At 37.5% G+C, this 16,396-nt stretch overlaps 1 protein-coding gene across 1 annotated transcript in view; it reads right to left on the bottom strand.

Annotated features, from left to right (window-relative positions):
• Window positions 1-16,396, bottom strand: part of LOC127631087 (plexin A3-like) — a 195,497-nt gene that overhangs the window by 66,992 nt on the left and 112,109 nt on the right. The window contains exon 9 of the mRNA XM_052109062.1: window positions 6,800-6,914. Within this exon, the coding sequence (XP_051965022.1) occupies window positions 6,800-6,914 (115 nt within the window). The remainder of the gene's footprint in view (window positions 1-6,799; window positions 6,915-16,396) is intronic.

Raw genomic sequence — 16,396 nt, 5'->3', positions numbered from 1 at the left:
TATTATTTATATTGCCAAGCCGGTTCTCGCCGCATCCTTTCCCTTAACCTGCTTTACACTGGAGCCGAAACCAGGGAAAGGAGGAGGCGAGAACCAGCTAGGCAATATAAATAATAGTTTTAATATAAAACTGAACTCTCTCTCTCGAACCGTCATCCCGGCCGCCTTTATCCCTCGTGCGCCCCCATCAGGCTGATTGGAGACTGGGTGTGCATTGTTCAAACCTGGAACAATGCCACCAATCCCCACCCTCCTCCACTCATATATATATTTGCTAAACAAGCACAGTGTAGCCTTATCAACCTATTAAAGTGGCCAAAGAGACACTCACCATTGTGACCATGGATGGTGTAGAGATATTAAAATGCATTTTAATGCCAAATATCAGATAAACAAGACCATTTTTAGAACACAGTCCAGCAGCTGCATTCAGAGCCGGCTTAATCCAGAAAGGACAAATTTACGTCCGTTTTAATTGGCCATGTGAAGGTCAAAGAAAGTTTGTATGTGTGTAAATGAAGAGCCAATGAATTTAAATGTGCTGGCAGTATGATTGCCAGTCATTGAGCAAGGTTATAATGGTTTGTAAAAGTGCACTGTGTAAAATACTTTCTCCTATGATAGCTTAATGTGTAGAGACAACTCTAAACCATTCATAGGTTGATTCACCCGAGAAGTAAAAACACTGCTGCACATTGCTTTGTTTGTTCATCCCAACCAGGATGACACAGCAACACTGGTTTAACCAATGGTGTGAGTTTGGAGTGGGATTTTTAGATTGCCCAACCAATGGAAGACAGAGGAAATATGTCTTCTATATCATTATTTTGGAGGTAACATTGGAGCAGATTTGACACCTCACTTTTTAATTAGTTTTTATTTGAATACTATTTTGACAGTCATTTCTTTTCAGTTTATGAAAATATTTTAAATCAGTACTTTTCTCTTTGTATTATTTCAGGTTGAAATCAGCAGTTTTTGTCTTTGTTTTTGTTTAACTATATGATAATACCCCTGACATTAACAGAAAAGAGGTTTTAACAATCTTGAGGCCAAGCTTGCAGTAGAAGGCTCCTAATCAATACAGCTTTGGAGAACCCTCAAACAGATGCAGCAATACCCCTTTTGGAAAACACTGCAATGGAGAGATGAGAAAGAAAGAGAAACAGAGTGAGAGACAACAGGTTGCTGTTCAGTGGATTACGCCCACGGCACTGGAGTGCTGCTAGGAGCTGGAAAGACCTGTCACACTCACCCTGTTTACAGTGAAGAGTGTTTTTATGTCTGTTTTTTGAAGCACCTCTCAAAGCCTGGGCCAAGGCACTGGGGGAGAGCTTACACTGGGAGAAGATACACTCAAATGAGCTCACTCTTTGAGCGTGCGCTCACACACACACACACACACACACACACACACACACACACACACACACACACAGCTTAAGGGCCAGGATAACTGACTCACACACTGATCAGAGGAAAAGAACGACATTGTGAATGTAAAAATAAGCCAGTGTAGTAATAAGTGAAGCCCACATATGCTCTCGGCCCACGTCAACATGGATTTCAGCTCTCCTACAAAGTATTCTTATGACAAATGACAGTGAGCTTGTTTCTTGTTTGCATACAGTCCAAACCAGGCCTGAAAACTTGAAATGACAATGGAAACTAAATGTGTGATTAGCTCTATTCCAAAACCTCGGATAATTATGCTGCCTTCTAAAGATAACATATTATCAAATTCTATGGCAGTATCGCATATATATTTCATGTATTGTTATACTAATTTATTGTAAACATAGTTATTTTTATTCAATGTCAAAAAGAAGAAAACATTATTCAATCTTAATCTGGCCTATTTTATTTCAATTAAAGTATTCTTTTATGCTTAAGAGTACCACATTGTTTGTATAGCAACATGCTAACATAAAACTTATCTATTGTCTAAATATGGATTATTTTATCCATAATGTATGCATTTTAATGCATGGAGTATCAAATTGTTAGCATAGCAATATGCTAACGTCAATCTTATCTACTGTCAAGCCTAAATATAGATAATTTTATCCAAAATGTATGTATTTGAATGCTTAGAATATCATATTGTTAGCATAGCAACATGCTAACATCAAACTTTGTTTAAAAATAGATTACGTAAACTAAAATGTATGTATTTTTCTGCTTAGAGCATCACATTGATCACCATGCTAATGTCAAACTTTATCTATTGTCAGGCAAGGAGCACTATTTGGGTAGTGCGCAGGGTTGCTGCTCTATTTCTCTTAGTATGCTGCCTTTGCAGGTCGTAGGGAACAAGGTAGTTCACTAAGTTTAGGAATAGAGCTATTGTGTATTTGTCTATGTGTGTTTGTGCACAAAACCAAGAAAATGTTTCTTATGACCAGTGATAAGTGTGTGTGAACTTGCGAGTGACAAATGTCGCAATCTCTTTTCATAGACACGACATTGACGAGTTGGTCTGAGCGTGTATATGAGTTTTTGATCTGCTGCCTCTTCGTTCCAAATGCGCGAGAATCTGTTGGCCTGCTATTCCACCACTCTACCCTCCAGTATCAACACTGAGTGACTCACCACTTTTCGCTAACTCTTTTCTCGAATGAGAAAAAAAGGGGGGTGGGGAGGGGGTTATAAGAAGATTGTCAGGCCGACTGCTGGAGGGGAAAACAGAGAGAAAGACAGACAGAGACAGACAGAGAGATGAGTATATCTCCATGCTTCTGGCTGCCTCTGATAAGCACTGATACGCCATCTCTTTGATGTGCAGTTAAGTGTAAAATTAAAATGTGCCAAAAGCCAAGGGGCACGTGGATTCCACCCCCTCTGTGGTTAAAGACAGAATGAATCTTTCTCTTTAGCTCCTCCTCTTTTGTTTGTGTATCTCTCTTGCTGAAATCAGACAGGTGTTAATTGTATGGGTGGCTGCGATGTTGTGTTTATATGAAGTTCAAATCATATATCAAATCATTTACAATCTTCCGGCTGGCTATCATTAAGCCTTATTATATACATGGCCCGATTATAGATCCAATTAACCTTGTTTTCTCAGAGCTGTGTCAAAGTTAGTTAATAATTTTTCTAATTGAAAAAACGAAATGTCTAATTATAGATATGAAAACACTTAGTTGCATGGCAGCTTGTGCTGCTATAATGGTGACATGGAAAATAATCCATTGCGCAAATTAAATATGAATATATGATTAGAGATGCATGTAGCCATTTTCATATTCCCACATATTCATAGCATTTAAATATCACCCCCAAGCAGTTCACCAACAATATAATGTTAGCCAAGGCTTCTTGCACCAAAGCTTGAAATTTTACTTTAAATGACCCTTCGATTTTTCTGAACATTATTTATCATTAGTGTATTAGTGCCCCACTTTTATTGAAACAATGTTATTATTGGCCTACTCAGTAGCTACAAAAAGTGTTTGGACACTTAAGCTACAACTTAAAAATGTAGAGTAGGTATGACAAATGTAAAATCAAGTGGAATTTATTAGAAAGATAGAACTTTTCAAGCAAGATATTTCCCCAAGATGTTACTTGGGTTTATAGTAAATTAAATAATATAAAGCAAATGATATGCTGTTCAAAATTAGGTAAAAAAAAAAAAGTTGTAGTAGTATTGTGATACTGTCTGGTTGCCAAACATTAGTGGAACATGCCAACAGTTAATGTGCACAACTGACTCTTGAGGCAGGTTCATTAAAAGTCCTTGCAAAATGGTTCAGAAATTGAAGTTAGTATCATTTACAAGCACAATTTGTTTACCAATTGGTTTGATATTTTGTTATCTAATGCAATAACATTCAAACATTTTTAAGTGGGACTTAGTAAGTGAACAAATGTTTTTTTGCACCAGTGTGTACGCAATAAACACAATTATGATTCAAATCAGCATTTCGTCTCAATTAAAGCTAAAGCGTTTGGTTTAGAGGATCACTTTGTTCCCTGTTCCTATGATATCACTCTGTAATCATGATGCAAAGAAATGCAAGGGATATATAAATAAACCAAATGCTTTCAGCGTCTGGTGTCCAAGCAGCTGGAAAATCGCGTATGCTATTTTCTTTTTATTCGTCAGTCACCAGGTGCAGTAAAACTCTGACAGTGGAAAGAGGCGCAGCAGTAACTTCTCAACCTCTAAAGACAGCGGTCCACAGCTCAGTCAAGTGTGCAATAATGTGTTGAGAGCAGAAACGAGCCAGATGAAAAGCAAAGGAGAAAAAGAAAGAGAAAAAGGTAAAAAGGGATGGGGGTGGAGACGAGATGTAAATCTATTCACAGATACAGCCAAATCTGTGCTAAGACTATTATTTCTCTCACCGCAACAGAATCTTGGCTGGAAACATGACACCAACCCAGACATTAAACACTTGGGGCCATTTCAAATACCAGTAACCACAAACAAAAGGCGCAAACAAAAAGTTGGCCAAGTTATTTGGCTCATTATGTATTAGCACCTGAATAACACTGTGGAAACCCTGAAAACACTCGTTCATCCGTAATACTACAGCAAGAAATGTTGCTTTACAAAATTAACAGGATGAGAGTAAAATCGGCTTTGGTGAACAGAAATAAAAAATAATTAAAAACATTATTTTACCTAGCCCATGAGTGGAAAGGGAGGGAATTTATATTTTTAAATATTTTTGTTTGCTTGCAATCATTTTTGTGTTTCCCAGCTAAAAGTTTTTTGTTCTAAGTTACCATGATTTTACTACAGCAACTCTAGTTAAACTATTGTATTTGTAGTAAAACCATGAGCACAAAATGTATCATGGTTTTACCTCAGTTTTACCATAGATTTACCTCACAATAAAGCTATTGTGAGCGAACCCAAAATAATAGTGGGGGAACGCAAAACATATTGCGAGCGATCGCAAAACATATAGCGAGGGAACACATTGTGAAGGAATGCAAAATTATTGTGTGGGAACACTAAACATATTGCTAAGGAACATAAAACCATTGCGAGGGAACGAAAACTTACTGCGAGGGAATGCAAATCTTTGTGAGGGAGAAATAGGGGAAATAATCATGAGAAACTGCAAAAATTTGGTGAAAGAATGCAAAACTATTGCGAGGGGATGCAGAAGTATTGTGGGGGAGCACAAAACATTTTACTAGGGAACGCAAAAACTTTTTGCGAGGGAACACATTGCGAAGGAACACAACACTATTGCATGGAAACACAAACTTACTGCGAGGGAAAGCAAAACTTTTAGTGAGTGAAAACAAAACTATTGCTAGTCAATACAAAACGCATTGTCAGGGAACTCAAAATGCATTGAGGGACTGCAAAACTTATTGAGAAGGAACGCAAAACTACTGCGAGGGAGAAATAGGGAAAACTGTTGTGAAGGAACGCAAAATAATTGCAAAGGAAACAAACATTTTTGTGAAAGAATGCAAAAGCATTGCGAGGGAAAGCAAAATGCATTGCGAGGGAACGCAAAACTTATTGTGAGGGAACGCAAAACTTATTGTGAGGGAACGCAAAACGCATTGCAAAACTTACTGTGAGGGAACGCAAAACTTATTGTGAGGGAACGCAAAACGCATTGTGAGGGAACGCAAAACATATTGCAAAACTTACTGTGAGGGAACGCTAAATGCATTGTGAGGAAACGCAAAACGCATTGTGAGGAAACGCAAAACGCATTGTGAGGGAACGCAAAACGCATTGTGAGGGAACGCAAAACGCATTGTGAGGGAACGCAAAACATATTGCAAAAATTACTGTGAGGGAAAGCAAAACTTATTGTGAGGGAACGCTAAATGCATTGTGAGGGAACGCAAAACATATTGTGAGGGAACGCAAAACACATTGTGAGGGAACGCAAAACACATTGTGAGGGAACGCAAAACGCATTGTGAGGGAACGCAAAACGCATTGCAAAACTTACTGTGAGGGAACGCAAAACTTATTGTGAGGGAACGCTAAATGCATTGTGAGGGAATGCTATACGCATTGTGAGGGAACAGAAAACTTATTGTCAGAGAATGCAAACTACTGCAAAGGAGCACACAACTATGTGAGAGTGCAAAACTATAGCGAGGGAAGGCAAAAATTTTGTGAGGAATGCAAACTATTGCTAGGGCAGAAAAATCGAAATATTGGTTTGTGAAAACTGGATTTTCTCAGTGACATTTGCAACAATTCTTCCTCTTATCGTCCAGTGTAAACGCATCGAAAGAAAAATGTCTTCTCTTGATGTGTCAAGCGAGACAAAAAATGACATTTGTGAGAATATTTCCAGTGTTCCTACAGACATTGTGCTTCCTTTTGAGCGAAATAATTGATTCTGTGATTGACACATACAAATGGGCAGCTGTGAGATACAAAGAGATTCAGTTTAACTCCAGGTCCAAAGGCTGCTGACCACGTTGGGTTCGTTGCAGCCTGAGGGGCTTGTTGGGTGTTAATGTCGCTTGTGGACTTGAAATGGACACACAAGTAATTCTCTGTTGTGTTCACTTCCTGTTCCTTTAAGGGATCAGGGCACAATTCCTTGCATACTCAAAGAATGCAGATTTTGTGGTGCAATGCAGGAAACCGAAGACAGGAGATCAGTTTAGAACATCTGAATGTATCCTATTGAGTCATCTGAGCCACAGCGAATCATTGAGTCAAATTAAGCCATTAAACATTGGAATTCGATAATGCCACATGATCACTCTACAACTGGAATACTTGAGACCGAACCCTCAAGCTTGGAATAAGTCATTTAGAAAATGGTTGTTTAGATAAGTAGTCCATTTAGTTTCTTACCTCTGCGCTGTTTACTCGGCCCTCTTGGAAAGAACACTCGGCCACGTTATTGGTGCAGATGTGGCGATATTTACACCAGTTGCATGGAAAAGGACTGCTCACACAAGACGAACACCTACAGATGAGAAAATATAGAGAGTTGCATGACAAGTCATCAAACTCCTCCAATGGAAAGCTGCGGATCAGGTGGCACTCACACTGATTAGATTGATTATATGATTAAATGTAGCTTGACTGTTTGCATTGGTAGTCACTGTATATGTGCAGAGTTGAACTATGCATAACTTTGTCCCATTGCTAAAGTTCATGTCACCTCAAATTGCCAACTTCCACAAAATGCAAGATGCATGATTCATGAATTTCCCTTAAATAAGCAGTTTTTAGCAACGTACAATTATTGAAGGGACAACCTACCTGGAGAAATCTGTTGTTAAATACCTTGATAATGGGTATAATGGTGATGGATAATGTATCATTCTTTGTGGGGATTGAACATAAATACTGATCCGAGAATTTTTATTTTGCTAATAGTTTATTTCTGAAGAAAGATTAAAATAATCGATAAAGAAAGACAAAATAATACGTTGAAGTGCCTATAACCCCAAAAGTTTTGAAGAAATCTTAATATCCTTTTAGATTATGGTTCAGAACAAACTTTCATTTTTGTATCTTTATTTTTAAGGCCCTACATGGCTAAATCTCAAAAATGGAGCAGAGCCGGGGACCTTTAGTTGAGTAGACACGGAATGACCCGCGTACTTTTTCCACACACTTTTGGCTTTGTAATATACAAGATGTAGAATAAACTAGAACCTGTTTGGTATCTTTAGTAGTGACCTCAACTCTCTGTCCTCAACTGAACTTTTTGCTCCTTGTAGAGTCTTTAGTTCTCTTCATATCTTAGAATAATTTCACTATAATCACGTCTTTGTCCTTGAACAAGCCCCGGGTCAGACTTAAACTCTAGAAGACGCTCATGGTGTGAATGAAGATGCTGCTGTGGAAATCTGAATGGTCAATATGTCACAAATCCTCTCTCTTCAACACACACAATTAATCCTCGAGGGCCATTGAGCACCCGACTTGTTCATGCCGCTTCTCAATTAGTCATTAACCCAACTTTGAAATGGCCTTTCAGATGGCGGCCTTAATGACATTCCCAATTAAACAGTCACGTCTTGTAGAGCAACATAAGCGGGTGACACCTGTGGTCTCGAGTGCAGGACACAAGGCGAAGCACGCAATGTGAGATGGAACACGTGCTGTGGAGTAAACGCAAAAATGTTTGCGTCATATCTGCAGGGGTGTGTTATTTCATGTCATGCTGGCTCTCGTTGTCTTGCTCTCTGGTCCGTACGGCAGGTGACCCACGGCAAAAGAGACGTGCACGAGAAGCTGTACTATATTCCATACTAATCACATCCTTCCCTCTAGCTACACGGTTCAAATTGCCTTCAGAGAGCACTCAACAGTCTAGGCACACCCGACCTGGAGGTATACAGCTCGGTATAATAACTTTCACTATTGCTGCTCTTGCAAGGCCCACGGGAGAAGAACTGGACCTCTGATGCTCACGTTTGGAACATCCTAGATATTCACTGAGCCTTCGCAGCCTTCCTGTTCAGTGCTAAATCATACAGTCTACTTTTGTTCCATTGTATACATTTAAAACATTCTCAACTGTTTATACTCCAGGATTTAACATCAGACATTAAGTGGCCACCCAACACTGTACTAAATTGTTTGGCGTACGAAAAATGCCCTTAAAATCAAACATTGAAAATGTGTTAATGTTACAGGGTTCCACACCTTTCTTTCCAAAGAATTCCAAGAACTTTCTTTACTTGTTTGGTTATTTGTAAATACTACTGGAAAGGATTTTTAAATATAATTTAATAGAGATTGCACTCACAAAATGTCATTTCCAACTGATTTTATAGCTGAGCAAAACTAAATAAAAAAATTTATTAAAAAATGAGGAAATAAATAATAAAAATAAAAAACAATTCTGGATTTGGCCATAAATCACAATTGAAAAATTCCCTAATATTTATAGGTTTCAATGACTAATTTCTTTGTTGGCCAATATGCACAATTATTAAAATTAAATTTTGTTTTTTTATGCTTTAATTTCGTAGGTTAAAGCTCTTGGCAAACAACAATTCACAGCACAAAACACACTGGTTAACACAAACCATATGACCCGTTATGATAACATTATTTATAATATTTTCAATATTTATAAAAAAATATTAAATATGTATAATATTATATGAAAACATTATTCTAACTGCATCTACTAAATTGGGCAAGCTTCTACCAAGTGCTACATGAATTTGCACCAAAATATAGTTTATATATATATATTTATATATATATATATATATATATATATATATATATATATATATATATATATATATATATATATATATATATATATATTTATATATAAACTATATTTTGGTGCAAATTCATGTAGCACTTGGTAGAAGCTTGCCCAATTTAGTAGATGCAGTTAGAATAATGTTATTTATTAATTAATTAATAAATAAATACATAAATACATAAATACATAAATAAATAAATAAATAAATAAATAAATATATATATATATATATATATATATATAGTTTGACTGCATACACCTCTTTTGACAGCCCCACCAGAAGATGGGTTGATAAGCCTAATTATGTTGCTATCCTGTCCATGCACAATTATGGTTAGTTGCATATTATTACTTACATTTAGTATTGTAGTATTGTTTCCCCTGAGTTCCATCATCCTATCAGAACAAACCTGCAACCCATTTTTGGGTTGCCACAAACCAGTTCAAAACCACTAACTTCTTTACTGTATGGATGCATTTTACCTCGGAAGTTAAACTCAGTTAAAGTGTGGAATTAAATTTAATAACCAGCTGTAAGGCATGCAGCGTGGGTGTGTTTTTTAATATGTTGTAAGGTAAAGATGCAAACTAGAACTCATGGTGGAGGGCTTGGTGCTCTGCTGCTGCTGAAATGTGCTGTAAATACTGCCTACGGATCTGCAATCTTGCCTGAAATATGCAATATGCTGTGTCAGGGGTTTAAGGCCCATCAATTTACTCAGCTTTAATTTGAGCATGGGCTGAAAACACAGCACGGCCAAATGGTGACACTCTGATGAAGTGAGTATTTTAACATCATTGGCTGTGTGGCAAGACTGCGCTGGACTTTTAGCTCAGGCAAAAGGCATCAAAACATGAGCTTTAAGGTTACAGTCAACAAGAAAACAAAATTGACTATTTACTTTCTTCTTACATGTATATGTTCTTACTGTGCATTATTCAGTGCATGTTATTCCAAAGAAATAATTTCTGTCAATGTAATCTTTCAACAAAATGTAATAACTTGCTCCACCTCTTAAGCAGGTTTTCTTTCCACTGATGTCACCTCACCAATCATTCTTATTTTCCAACCCACATTCGGTTGGGGCTGCACTCTGTGGAACGCCCGATTTTAATAATCAAATCTATTTTCCTTGGATATCCTACTTCACTCTGAAGTAGCGCTACTATCGTTAAAGGAAACAAAAGCTAAAAAAAATTATTGTTAATTGAAAATGTAAAACATTAAATTAACTTTATATTATTATATAAAATATGGTATTTTATATTATAAGACGTTTATTATAAATATTTACAACCTGCCTTCATTAAAGATGAAAATGTCACTACAGCACTAAAAGTGTTGGGTTATGATTTTAAATGAAATTCTAGAAATGATGAGGAAAAGTTGACTGAAATACATCAGTCTGGGAAGGGTTACAAAGCCATTTCAAAGGCTCTGGGACTCTAAAGAACCACAGTGAGAGCCATTATCTCCAAATGGAGAAATATTGGCACAGTAGAGAACCTTCCCAGAAGTGGCCGACCTTCCAAAATTCCTCCAAGAGCACAGTGAAGACTCATACAAAAAGTCACAAAAAAGCCAAGGAACATCCAAGGAACTGCAGGCCTCTCTCGCATCTTTAGGTCACTGTTCATGACTCCACAGAAAGAAAGACTCTGGCCAAAAATGCCATCCATGGAAGAGCGGCGAGGTGAAAACCACTGGCTCATCTGAATTTTGCCAAAACACACCTTGATGATCCTCAAACCTTTTGGGAGAATGTTGAGTGGTGGTGGTCTGATGAGCTGAAAGTGGAACTGTTTGGAAGACGGGGTCCCGTTACATCTAGCGTAAATCAAAAACAGAATTCCACAAAAATAAAATCATAACTACGGTGAAGCATGGTGGTGGTAGTGTGATGGTGTGGGGATGCTTTGCTGCTTTAGGGTCAGGGTGAATTGCAATAATTGAGGAAAACATGACTTCTGCTCTCTACCAGAAAGTCCTAAAAGGAGAACGTCCGGTCATCTGAGTTGAATCTCAAGGGCAACTGGATTATGCAGCAAGACATAGTAAGAGTATGTCCACCTCTGAATGGCTCAACATAAGCAAAATTAAAGGTTTAGATTGAAGTCCTGACTTGATCCCGATTGAGATGCTGTGGCAGCACCTTCAATGGGCGGTTCATGCTCGAAAACCCTCCAATGTGGCTGAACTAAAGCAATTCTGCTAAGAAGAACTCCACCACAGCGTTGTGAAAGACTGATCTCATCAACCACCAAGACAGGATTGTATCGAGGCACAGATCTGGAGAAGGGTACAGAAAAAGCTGCAGCATTGAAGGGCACAATGAGCACAGTGGCCTCCATCATTCGTAAATGGAAGTTTGGAACCACCAGGACTCTTCCAAGAGCTGGCCACCTGGCCAAACTGAGCAATCGGGGGAGAAGGGCCTTAGTCAGGGAGGTGACCAAGAACCCGATGGTCACTCTGACAGAGCTCCAGCTTTCTCTGTGGAGAGAGGAGAACCTTCCAGAAGAATAAACATCTCTGCAGCACTCCACCAATCAGGCATTTAAGTTTATATAAGTTTTCACATATATGGTTATGAATATATATATATATATATATAGGTTTTGGATAACTTTTTTGCTTCTATATATATATATATATATATATACATACATATACATATATTTGAAAACTGTATATTTTGTGTTTAATCAAGTTGCCTTTGTTTTAAGTTATATCTCGTTTGAAGATCTAAAACATTTAGTATGAGAAATACACAAAAATAGAAGAAATCAGGAGGGGGCAAATACTTTTTCGAAGCACTGACACTATCAAATGATCATTTAAAAAATGTACTTGGCCAGTCAAAAAAAAATGCTAAAAAAAAAGAAAAAAAGAAACTGATTAAAATATATGTACATTCACAAAGTGAAAACTAATATAAACTAAAAATGACAAATTAATAAAATAAATAGAAAAGAATAAACTAGAAACCAAATTCTAAACTTTAATAATAAATTAGCTCTGAAAAATATCAGATTGAAGAAGAAGAATCCATTACAGAACTCGCTCTATATTGAACCATCCTGGGATTGCGGCTCCAGGATCAACTTTTCCCTTTTAAAAACCCATCCAAACTTTTATTACAAAAAAAAAGTAGTAAAAGTAGACACAGCTGTCCTTTGATAAGCACTTCCAGGTAACTTAAGACTACACTGATATCTAGGTTGAGCAATAAAACACAAAAGTGTGTCACGTTTAATGAATGCCCACTTTTAGTGCCAAAACTAACTGGGATAAAGTTCCTAAAAACTCCACGCAAACAGATGCATGGGAGGATGAAACAGAATAAACTCATTTTCAAAAGCTTTATATAAGCAATCTCATAACAATTAACCTAAAATGTTCTATGTATTTCAAGTGGAGATGTTTTAAATAACAAGGAAGCACTGCAGTCAACCGTTCAAACCTCATCCCCTTTCTCAGATATCCTTCTTTAGTTCCTGTTTCACAAGTGCTCATTATCCCACCAGGGAAGTTGAGGTTAAGAGGGGGCTGGGAAGGGATCCTCAGGCCTGGATGGCCAAGGACTTGGAAAAAATAAAGATGGATGCAGGAGTACAAGGGCGAGAGAGTACCGTCCACTGCTTCACCAGAGGCGAAAACAATTGGAGGCCTAAACGTTCCCACAGGGATTTTGTGAAAACTGGAAATCTGGCACAGGCTCTAGGCAGTGCTGGCAAGGTAACAGGCCTCACTTGGACACGGTTGCCATGGAAACTGCCAAGCATATCTTGGTGGATCAGCACAGGCCCTGGTGCTTACACGTACACACAATGTTGAGTGCGTACAAATGGGTTTTTGCCTTTGTGATTTTACCTGCACATGTATCATCAAGGTGCAAATTCTGTCATGAGGCGTTTTCTCCAGTTTAGAGATGAGTCATGATGGTCAACTAGCTAGTTTATCTAGATTTTCTTACGTTTTGTTACACATTTTTAGTGATTGTGCACAGCTTTCCGAGAGCTCTGAAAGGATCGTTGCATTTTTAAGATGCCGTAACAAGTTTAACAATACTCCAGCTATATAAAAAATGGAAATAAAGGTCTTGAGAGCTGTGCATTTTGTTCTAGGAAAGAATGCTTTTGAACACATGGCCGTAAGTTCTTGTGTAAACACCATCTAAGAACCATGTCAGGTCAACACAAAACCAAAGCTTGGATGTTGTCCAAAGCTTACTTAAAACAGACTAGTCCATTTTGAAAACATGTAGGTTTGCACATCCCTTCTCCAGTTTTTACCATATTTTGTCCCCGTTTTGTTTTGGTTGTCCTTCCTTTGATAAAATAATTCACATTTCCCTGCTGGTTTGATGCAAATCACAACTAGAGCCGCTGAAATGGGTCCGAAAACAAAGAAGATACAAAGAATATGCGATTGTGCTCGCTGACTGGGTTAAATTATGTAAACACTCGACTGAATGTACGAACAGCGATGGAAATGAACGAGAGGGACATAAAGACCCATCTCCACCCACTGTATTGACTCCACAGCGACTGAAGTGTAAATTAATATGAATATACAGACAGTGTGGTGCTCTGTTCCCAAACCAAGCAAACTGCCTACAAAGACTGTATTTTAAGTCATCATGGGCACAGTGACTTAATTAAACTGCCTCCTAAAGTCTAATTTCTAATGAAAGAAGCCAAACTTTTTTCTCCTTAGCAAACTAAAGCAAACAAAGTGAACAAAACATACATTTATACTACACATGATGTCTTTTTAAAATTGGTTCAACAACTAAAAAAAATGCTTACATCTTAAAAATAACATTCTAAATCATAAACGTCTCAAAGACATCTGCTGATTGTCTCATTGACATCTGAGAGGAAACATCTAATAGACGCATTGCACATGAGCATACAACCTGAAAAATATGTCTTCCCAATGTAAACACACACATCAAATAACCGTCTGAGTGATATATGTGTGCTATCAGGGTAGTAACCTAGCTAGCTTTAATGTTACTAACTAGGTTCTTCAGGTAAAAGAAGGTAAAACAATCAATGCCAGCTGAGGAGATTGAAACTAGCTAGCATTAAGCTAGGTTCTTCATTTAGCTTGCTAGCTACTTCACTATCTGAAGAACCTAGACAAATGCTAGCTAGCAACAATCTCCTGAGCTGGTGTTGAATGTTTTACCATCAGTCTGGGCAAAGACCCCTTTGTTTATTTTGCTGTCAGGGCAGGGGCATAAGAAGTTTCTGAAGGGGCATGAAGCAAATCTAAGGGGGCAATGCCCCACCTAAGACCCGGCCATGGTTCATTGCAATTAAAATGGTCTATTTCATCTAGTATTTGTTTGTTTTTCTGCTAATTAGAATACCATATTATTAGCTTAGCAACATGCTAACATCAAACTCGATAGTTAAAAAATGTAATAATTGAGTCTTCAGTGCGGTGCGCTCTATGTGTGGCGTAAGGGGTTGCTACCAATGTATGGTATTACAAAACAACACTTCGCACTCTATTCACTTCCATTCTAATGCATCAGAATGCTAGAGAGTGGAACTGTAAGCTCATGCAAAGAAATTTTGTTTTCGGCTGTGGAAGAATGTTCAAGTTTGGCTAACCGTGACCTGCGAATCTGTATGACAAGAGGACGCGTGACCAATAGAAGATCGAAACGCTGGCCTCTTGGCTCAGTACAACGAATACTGTACATATTTAAAGCTGCGTGTTTTATGGTTACTGAAAAGTCAGTAGACAATATACATGTATTTTAGAATTTTTTATATAAGATTATTTGTTATTTGTGATGTATTATTTACTTTTACACCAGAAACCCTCCAAAGTGAACTCATACCCTGGTACGTTGCGTTGTCAAAAAAAAAAAGTTCATCACACGAGACTTTGAGTGCTCAAAGTCTCGTGTGATGTCCCTTTAGAAGGTAGCGGTCTATGAAGGCAGTAGGCAGCAAGGCAGCTCACTAGGCTTTGGAACAGAGCTGGAGTATGCAGGTAGAAATTAAACCAGAGAACTGCATGAATGGACCACAAATATATCCTGAACCTTTCTCGATTCAATCACTAATTTTATCCAAACACCCAACGGCTGAATTGCAAAGCAATTAAACATCAGCGCTAACGCTGCTAGAGCGATTACACGTAGCATAGTGTTGTTTTGGATGAAATTATGACTACTGAAGAATGTTTTGCTGGTTTGAATTCAATTTATAGATTTTTTTTAAGAGATTATTTAAACAATTCACTGATCCCTTTAAAATATAAACAACATAAATTATATAAAATTAAGATATAAATTTTTCCTCAAATGCTGCAAATGTTACAAAATAATGTAGTATAATAATAATAAAAAAAAGATATAAAAAAAAAGAAATCTGATGACACATTTACCACAATCACAAAATGAAGGAAATGTTAGCAAGGAAAATGGAAGCTGTTATTTTGATGATGAATAGAGTTCTGATAAAGGGGCATAAAAGTATTTACCTCAACAAGTATGTATCGCAAACACACAAACACTTCCAGAATCATGAGCATCTGTCTAATCCGGTTCTATCTATTTAGGTTTTAGTGAGCCTGACGACACATCTGTGTTGTGCTTGTGTGTATCAATAAAGCCTTTTGAATTTCAACCATGAGCTGATACACTTACAGTATATTACAGATAATATCATACATTTTTTTTAAAAATTGTTTAAAGGTGAATTGTCTAATTTTGTCAGGTGTTAAAATACTTCATCAAGCATATTTATACCCACTACACTTTGCCGGTCCCTTGGTTTAAATTTCTGCGACACCACACTGGGTAGCCCCATCAACAAAAACTAATTGAACACATTGGTTCCTCAAATATATTAAAATCAAATACATTCCGTGTGAACAGCCCCTTTGGCTTCAATAGTCCCTGTACACTTCTTGTGGATTTTTTTTGTACTCACTTTAGCAAACTAACTCCTCTTAAATAACTATTAGTTTGGCTAAAAAGTTCTGAATTTTTATAAGCTGTGTTAGCTTTTTTTTTTTTTTAAGAGCAAGGACGTTAGGATGGACGAAATTGTGAATAAGTGTAAAAATGCTGACAAAGTGGATAGCGTTGGCGGTGAAGGAATCCTTGAGGAACCAGTTCAATGACTGTGAATCCAATCAAACCCTGTTAGAAGTTTCACACGTCTGGGAGACACTTTCG

This window comes from Xyrauchen texanus, chromosome 37, assembly GCF_025860055.1.
Source record: "Xyrauchen texanus isolate HMW12.3.18 chromosome 37, RBS_HiC_50CHRs, whole genome shotgun sequence".
Lineage (NCBI taxonomy): Eukaryota > Metazoa > Chordata > Actinopteri > Cypriniformes > Catostomidae > Xyrauchen > Xyrauchen texanus.
This window is presented reverse-complemented; position numbering and strand designations above follow the sequence as displayed.